Consider the following 9,415-nt stretch of genomic DNA (forward strand, 5'->3'; position numbering starts at 1 on the left):
GGAGGGAGATTAGAGAGAAAGAGTTAGAAGACTAGACGAAGAAAGGCAAGCTCACAAGCTTTCTAGAAGAAGGAGAAAGGGTTGGAAAGCTCGGCAAGCTTTTCCACAGAAGGGAGAAAAAACCCTCAGATTTTTGGCTCCAAAAATCTCATCATAAACTCTTTTTTTAAGCCTCAAAACATCATCCTATTTTTAAAGAAAAGGGCAGCAAACAGCCACCAAATTAGGGAATATGGAAGACCAAAAGACACCAAATAGAAGGCTTAAAGCACAGCAAACGGAAGGCCAAAAGACGCGAAATCTGCTGCAGGAAAATTGCACATAAAACAGAGAAAATCCCATGGATTTTTCCCCCAAACAGCCACTAAACATTAATTAAACCTATTAGATTTAGGGAAATGAAAGGCCAACGATCATAAACTCAGCCCCAAACGGTACAACAAAGAGAAGAAAAGCCACGGGAACCAAGCAGCCAGCCGCGAGAACCAAGCAGCCAGCCGTGGGAACCAAGCAGCCAGCACCACGGTAAACAGCGCCAGCCACAAGAAAACCAGCCAGCACAGAAAACAAAGGGCCAAGGCACGGGAACAGCAAAAGCCCAAGAGAAACCGAGGAGACAAGAGGAACCGAGAAGGCAGCATGGGGAAGGGAAAGGGCAAGTTCCACATAATGAGCTTCCACTAATCTTAAATAAAGAGATAAACTTTAGCTCATTATGAGCTAACCAAGAGCTCAAGCATTAATGAGCAAAAAATTAACTAAAAATCAGAATTTTTAGCTCCATACCAAGAGATATCAAGCAGCCCAAAAAAAAAACAAATATCCATTTTGTTTTTGACACCCCCCCCCACCCACCCTTGCATGCCCAAGTGGCAATGCAATATACCCGTAATCTTCAGCTAAGGATGTGTTAGAAAGAGGTAAAGAGATAAGAGAGAGTGTGTATTTGAGAGAGAGGGAAAGAGAGAAGTAATAGAGAGAGATGGCAAGAGAAAGAGGAAAAAAGAGCAAGTGATGGAGAGAAAGAGGGGATAGAGGTAAAGTGAGTGAGAGAGGGAGAGTGCGAGTATAAGAGGGAGAGGGAGAGGGAGAGAGAAAAATAAAAAGCAATATATATATTAGAGAGAGAGTAAGCAAATAGAGAGATAGGAAAAAGGGTGGGAGAGAGAAAGGAAGAGGAAGAAAGGACAATAGAGAGGTAAAGAGAGAAAGCGAGGGACAGAGAGATAAAGAGATAAAGAGAGATGGAGAGAGAGCAAGACAAAAAGAGACTAAGAAAGAGAGGTTGAAAGATATAGAAAGAGAACATAATTGGGAGATGGAAAGCGAGAGATCGAACGAGCAAGAGGGAGAGAGAGAGAAAGAGGGAGAGAGAGCAACATAAAGAGAGTTGGACCCTGTGTCTGTGTATGTTGGATCATTTCGATACCAACATATGATAGCCGAGTGACCTGTTTTATTACAGATCTGACAAGTGGTATTGCGGTGTGGATTTCTATCTCCTCTGTCTCCCCGTCCTGATGGTTGTACAGATCGACGACCTCTGCTCCCTCGAGGATAATTGTATCTCCCTTGACCCCGATCGCGAGATGCAGCGAGAGTCATGGAGTTGTCCGTCATGTTTAAAGATTGAAGATCACGTGTTGCTTCATTAGTCGGTATCTGCTCTTCACTGCATAGTAAGCTGCAAGGATCATCTAGATTCAGTGGTTGTAGATTCGTTCTGATCGTCGTTTTAAATGACTGATAGGAAGAGGGAAGTCCACTTAAGGTGTAGATAATCACGTCTTCCGAATCGATCTTGCTACCAGTTGTTGTTATGGCGTCCACCTTAGATTTTACGTCAAGAATATATTATGTCATAGTTTTGCTGCCTTTCGAGAGGTGATGTAATTCACTTTTTAGTTGAATTATCCGAGAGCGGTTTGTAGCTTGAAGACGATGCGAGAGAGTGGTCCATATGTCATAGCAATGGGTTAGAGTGCGAACATAAGGCAAGATTGACGGCGAGATTACCGAGTATAACACAGCAGCGAGATTTTGATCTGTGAGTATCCAATTATCATGTGAAGTTGTGACTCCAGTTGCAGACGATCCGTCAGGAACAGAGGATTGCGATGGACATTTGGATGTGCCATCAAGAAAACCTTTAAATCCATTTGCGTTGAAAAAAATTTCCACTTGACAGCTTCAAATTGAACAATTTTTAGATGTTAAATAATTTGGAACTAGATTCTTGATGTTACTCATCAAGAACTTGAGTTGAAGAGGTATAGTTGTAGTAATGATGGAAGAATTTGAATTCATCGTAGGTGAGTTGGTGGATGATCCAGCCATGATTTGTAAAAAAAAATGCTAATATCTGCTTTAGCGCTCTGATACCATGAAAAACTGCTTGCTGTCAAGCTTGCAGTGACTTTAATGAGAAGAAATAGAATAATGCAGAGAGAAATGAGATGAGATGGATAAAATGATCATATCTTATTTCAGTTTGTACATGAGTATTTATAGGTTATTTTTACAGTAGACATTCGTACAGGTATAAATCGAAATAACAGAAATGTCGGCTGAACTCGACTGCATGCTTAGCTGTTTGTTTCAATTCCATTTCATTCTTGCCTATCTATTAACAGTTCAGTCTTGTCCATCATCATTTAATAAAGAGTTCTACTACATTCATCAGGCTTATGATTAATTATTGATAACTTAAAACTTTATGTCGGATCTCTGACATCCTTTCTCTCTATCTATCTATTTGGTATATTGTCTCTCTCCTACCTTCCCTATCTCTAGACATTGCATTATATTCTGCAAGTTAATGAAACATCAAGGACATCAATGTGCTTGCTCCATCATTGCAACTCACTTCTTAGTATATGATATACTCTAAGCATTGTGTCAATAACGTATATATTATTGAGAGTGTATCATGCATGATAAGCTACCTCGTATTTTGTATATAAGAGAGAAATAAAGGGATAACGTATGAAAGAATAGTGAAAAGAATAATTGAAAAGAAATAAGAACAGGCTGAACAGCAATAGAATTCATGCATGAGAGAAAATGAGGGAAAGGAGGCAAGAGATAGGAAAGAGCAGCAATTATCTTAGTTTCTCATGCACTCTTTATCTTTCCACACACTCTTTTACATTCACTTCCAATGCTACCCCACCCTGAATCCTACTTCCTAGAAAAATTATTAGGTAAGAACTAGATAAATAGCTGTGTGTGAAAGGCGGGAGTACGCAATTGTTTACAGCCTTTTGCACGTAAACTTACGTTCGTAGTTTGCACCAAATAATTCCTCCACTTTTTAATATTACCTTGACTTAGTTGAGATTGATGGTGCCCCATAAAAAGAAGGGTCGAGGGAAAAAAAGGCAGAAAGAGCAAGGAATAGCCTATGTTTTTCCTTATTTAGTGAAATAAACTACTATGCAAAGAATATTATAGGGCACAAATGTGATAAGTGGATCATGCATGACACTGTTATATTTAGTGCATGTCATATTAACTCAAGAGCAAAAATTATAAGAAAATGGGAGAGAAAACAAAAGAAAGAGGAACAAGGGTATTGATGAAAAAAAGGGTGGGGGTTGTGGGAGAGGAGTGAAGAAGAGAGAAAAAAGTCAAAGAAAAAAGAGAAACCTCCATATCCTCTCTCATGATTTAACTCCTTGCTGGTCATCTCTTTCCTTCTCACTCTCTCTATCATCATCACTAACTATGTTAATCTCTCTCTCTCTCCTCATCCCTCTCCATATTATATTTTCTTTGCGAAACACTTCATCACCATCCCCGTATAACTTCTCCAATCCTTGTTATCCTCCTTTCCTCTCTTCCCTTAATTGGTGAAATGAAGAAAAAGAGGGACGAGTGAGACGCTAATTGAACTAAGAGATTTTTGTTTCCATATAAAAAAAATAGTGGTCAGGTTAGCAAACCAAGATAATAGTGAGGTTGTTAGCAAAATTGCCTCTTCAAAAAATGCTAGAAGAGTGAATGGGTTTGCACATATAATAAAAGAACCTCTCAAGCCAAAATTTATATTGCTTACGCAAACATCAACTGCATTTAAATTATGTGGACTAAAACGTCTAATTATACCGACATACTAAAACCATGCATCAACAGCTTTTGCCTTGATATGAGCAAGGTGAACAAAAACTAAGCAGACTCAACAGGTAGATCTCTCTTCAAAATATTAAGCAAAAGCCTCTGCTTAACATGTTGGATAATATTAAAAAAAGACCCAGAACCAAACATACTAGCTAGCAATATCAAAGCATTTAATGGGTTGCCAAATTCTCACAACAGCATATTTTGTAGTCTTTGAAGGTTTTGCTATAGACATTGAATACAGGTTTAAAAACATCATGAATAACGTTATGATCTCTTAGAGGTTTGGATCTATAAAGACAATATATGATCACCAGAGCAACCTGAACAAACAAAAAGAAAATGAAAACAGAACATTATCAGGCCATATGCTACCTGACGGACAAGAGTCCACTTGATATGAGCCGCATTTACGGACTGCTTTTGCACATAAGAATGCGAAACCTTGCCCCCCTCCTCCACCACAATCTCCACCACTGAATTCGACCAATAACTATTCCCCTCGCCACTCTCCACCCCGAGATGCTCCTCGACGATCGCTAGCTCAGCCTGTTTCCCCACAACCACTAAAACCCTAGGGTTTGACAACGGCAACCTCCCTGAACCTGCCTCGGCCGCGTCAACAGCGCAAAACCTCAAATGCAACGGCTCGTCAATCATCCGCTCTCCATCAGGAATGTAAACCACCGCTAAATCGGGAGCCCCAAACCCGTTCAGATTCCAGAAGAGGTCTCCGTTGTGGAATAGTTCGCCAGCGGCGGCCATGAGGTTTTCGTATAGTGCACCCGGGGGAATATCAGCAGCACTTCCGGCAAATGCTCCGGCGGGGAGGGAGGGAATTTTGGAAAGGGCAGGTACAACGTGGCCATCAACAAGTGTGATTATGTTAGAAGCAGAGGAGGATAAGGAGGGGGAGATGATAGATGGGGGAGAAGCGGGAAGGATTTGAGAGGATTTGAGGAAGGATGTGTCGGTGAAGCGATAGAGTTCGTCTTTGGGAGAGGGCCATCGTTGGGAAAGGAGTGATTGGGAGGAGGAGTCACGAAGTTTTTGGAGGAGGGAAAAGGATGAGGACGAGGAGGTGGAAACGGAGTCCTCGAGCTTGTCCGCTATGTCGAGGACGAAGGGATCCGAGAGTGAGACAGAAGCAGGGTTGGCGGCAGCGATGGATTTGCGGCGGGGTGGAGGGCGCAGGCGTAGAGGGGCAAGGGTGGAGGAAAAGTTGGAGCAGCAGCAGTAGGCCATGTTGCAGTTTTTTTTTTTTTTTTTCTGAAAATTTAAAGAATATATGTAACATCTAAGAACCTAAATTTAAAGAACTAAATATATTTTTTATTTTATTTTTATTTTAATCATTTAATGGGAGATTATCAATTTCTTATGAACAACAAAAATAATTATGTATACTATTTGGAGTCTTATATGATAAAATCTTTACCCTTTCATGAAAATATGTAAACCACATAATGAGCTCATAGCCCAATAGGTAACTAAACTCAATGTATGAAGAAATGAAACAATATATTGTAAATCATATAAAAAATTTATTCATCAATATCTATACTGATTATATATACTAATTGCTCAATTTACAATGCATCACATCTCAGTCTATTATATCATCAGTCATAACATCAGTAACAGTCAATAATATTAATGTTAGTAACACATATCATTATCAATATTAATAACGATAAATAATTTTGATGACAATAAATAATATAAGTTTTAGCCATAATGTCAATACAATATTCATAACAGTATTAATATCAGTAATCATATCAAGAATTAATCATCAATAACATATCAACAATTAGTATTCAATGAGAGTATCTTATGGGTATTTTGTTTCTATACTTATGACTATTAATCTGTCACCCCTTATAACTCTCAATTAGTGTACTCTTTATAACTCCCTTGAATCACGTGAATCAGTCGCCCCGACTCCTTAAAACAATTAATCAATCTCCAGCTCATGATTCTCAATCAATGAATCATGTAGATCATTATGGTATCACGTGAGGTTATCATATCATGCATTTCATATCATTTAGTACTTCATGTTTCCAATATCAATATCACATTTCAGTCCATATCAATTATATTAATAATTTCAATGCTCATTGTGTTGCAATATCAAATCATAGTCATCCATTTTTCTATTTACTTCACATAGAAATGCATATGCATATATTTAACCAGCAAAAATGTAATAAATTAATATCATATCGTTCAAAATTATCAAATCTATAACATATCCAAACTTCAACAACTAAGCTTACGAAATCAGGAGATAATGTATTTTTTGTAGATTTAGGAGAAATAAAATCAGTAGAAATTAAAGTCATTGAAAATATAAAAAGAGATTAGTTACATAGAACGAATGGAATAAAATTCGTAACAGTAGCGACAAGCAAATGTGATCCAAAGACAATTCTCTCTCCTTTCTTCTATTCTTCTCCTTCAATTTCATTGTGGCTAAGTGAACAAGTGAGAGAGGGAATGCGGTGAGGCAGAGATTTATATATTTATATTATGCTATTTATATATCTAATACCTAAAATTTTAATATTTTATAGCTAGCATCCATATAACAAATATGGGTGTAAGGAATGAAATATTAAAATTTATAAGGTGGTATGAGTAATAGAGCTGAAATATAGGAGTGACATATCTCATATTAAAGTTGTCTATGGTGGTAAGCGCGAAATATTAAAATTTTAGATATTAAAATATAAATAACATGCATGATATAAAATAGTATGTATGTAAATCCCCCAATATATATAATAATAATAATGTATATCAAAATAAAAATTGCAGCTCAAAGGGTAAAGTGAAAAGAAAATTAGAAGAGCTGTTACAAAAAAACTGTGCAATGCTCAAAATAAACATAATATAGATAAAAAGAGAAAAAAAATCTCAAAAGATTAGATTCAGAATACAAAAATTTCATCTGATTAGAGCTCTACACGGTTTCAGGGCCTGGCCGAGTAGGTCAAACCCTGCCAGGGGGTGCTGCTCCCTTGGACCCCCGACATATCTGCAAAACGTACGATGGCCGAGTACATAAACAAACAAGAGTCAAGCCAAATTCTAGATAGCTCCATCAATCACAATAATAAAAAGCTTGTAACGTAATAGACTACATAGTAGCAAAGTGCAATCACAATAGTTATAATATAATAGATTATAACTTTGATATAATATATTGTAATCCTAACATATACAACATAACAAGCTATCTTTGATGAAATAGAGTGCAGTCACAACATATAAAATATAGTACAATCACATAGTTGTAAAATGATAGGCTATAACTTTGATACAAGAGTGTGCAACCATAATAGCTATAACGCATCGTAATTAAATGTCTCTTCCTATGTTTTTGCTGAGTTTTTCAGCCACTTAATACTAATGAAGTTAGTTTCTTCCTATTCAAAATTTTCACCCAAACATAACACTTAAAAACTTTTTTATATTACTATAAAGAGCTTAAATATAACCTTCCAACTTTACCTTTGAGCTCACATATTTAAAGCTGCAATTATTTAATTTTTACATTCTCATGACTATAGAGATTAAATATCTTAGAGAGATTATTCTGTGCGGAATTCGAACGCGTTCGAAGGTTAATTCGGACGCGTCATGTCATCCAATGCACTGTGCATTGAGTGTTTGGATTAGCCTTCGGACACATCCGGACATCACACGTAATAATTTTCCAATATCCTACCAAAGCATTCAAATCTAAATAATCAAAAACAAAAGATTAGTAACCTTAAACAAAAGATGATTAGAACATAGAAATCATCGTTTTGATGCTTTATCTTATGCTAATCATAATATCTTTGAGATCATTAGAGATAGAAATAATTTTGTTTGTTATTTTAAAAATATAAATAAATAATAAGTATATTTAATCAATTATCTCGTAGAAAAATGCAGCTCAATCATAGAATGTCACCAAACAATCTCTTCTCAGGGGCCATAGATAAAAATAGTTTTAAATATTTCAATGGGTGGAAATAATTTGTAGTCATATTTTTTTTATTTCAATAAGGTGAACTAAATGCTTAAGATTTAATCCTATAGTTTTTATGATCTATGAAATTATTTTTAAACAGCTCCATTTTCTTATTTCAATGGAAGGAATTAAACCCATGAGTTAGGCTTTGTTTGAAACGATTTTTATTATTATTATTATTTTGTAAAAACTATTTTTAGGTAAATTTTTTGAAAATAGTAAAAAACATAGTAATTTAAAGATGTCCCAAATGAAACATAAATATTAGGGGTGTCAATATTTGATACGACCCGAAAATCCGACTAGAAATTTTCGGATTAGGGTCAACCAATTTCACAAATAGGTTAGATTCGGATTCCAAGATTCAACTCTTTTGAATAAACGGGTCGGATCCAGGTCAATCCGCTAACTTGAATTTGACCCGATTCCTCAACTTCTTCAACGAGCGACAGCGAAGGAGAACGACGACGACATGACTACAAGGAGGGAAGAATATATGGTGACGACGGTGAGCTCGCCTCCTTCGACTACATTCCTTCTTGTTGGGTCATAACTCGGAAGACACGACTGAACGGCGATGACGACGAGCTTGCTGTTCTTTTTGTTGGGTTGGAAGTAACGACGATGATGAGACTCATGAGAGAGGAAAACGACGACTACGGGAGGGAAGATTGGTGACGACAACGAGCTCTCCTCCTTGGATGCTTCGACGACGCTCCTTCCTGTTGAGTCGGAACTCAAAGTCACAACTGCTCGGCGACGATGGTGAGCTTGGTAGTAAAGACGATGACGGATTGACCCGGTTTGGCGGGTCATATCAGGTTGACATGTGTCCTAAGTGGGTCGGGTTCAGATCCAAGAAAGTGATCCGTTTTAAAAAAATGGATCATATCGGGTCAACTCGTGTCCGGTCAATTTCGAATTGAACCCGAACCCAACTCGTGACCCAATTTTTACAACCCTACTAAATATGATAACTAAATTATCAAAATTTTATTTCAATAAATTCACAATCAGATATTTAATACTAATATAGATATTAATGATATTGATGTGTACAATGTGTTTTTAGATTAAAAAAATGAAAAACAACAAATTCAAAAATCTAATTTCATTTACTCTTTTTCTCCCTTGCAATAAAAAAAGGGAAATTTACATGAATACCACTTTATACTATCCTATTTAAATGTCTAACATCAAAAACTTTAATATTACATACATACCACTCTATATTATTTTAATATCAAATATACCACTCATATTTCTTTC

The 9,415-nt window shown here is 36.6% G+C and overlaps 1 protein-coding gene across 2 annotated transcripts in view; it reads right to left on the reverse strand.

Moving 5' to 3' along the window:
• LOC110109962 (protein ABCI7, chloroplastic) overlaps positions 1–5,397 on the reverse strand; it is a 16,090-nt gene extending 10,693 nt beyond the window's left edge. The window contains exon 1 of one of the 2 annotated variants that reach the window (XM_020841202.2): positions 4,495–5,396. In XM_020841202.2, the coding sequence (XP_020696861.1) occupies positions 4,495–5,364 (870 nt within the window). In that variant the 5' untranslated portion in view covers positions 5,365–5,396. Of the gene's footprint in view, positions 1–4,494 lie in introns of both variants that reach the window. The other variant, XM_028692446.1, reaches the window with a different exon arrangement.
• Between the last annotated feature and the right edge of the window lie 4,018 nt (positions 5,398–9,415).

Source organism: Dendrobium catenatum, unplaced genomic scaffold (genome assembly GCF_001605985.2).
Source record: "Dendrobium catenatum unplaced genomic scaffold, ASM160598v2 original_scaffold_208658, whole genome shotgun sequence".
In the NCBI taxonomy this organism is placed as follows: Eukaryota; Viridiplantae; Streptophyta; class Magnoliopsida; order Asparagales; family Orchidaceae; genus Dendrobium; species Dendrobium catenatum.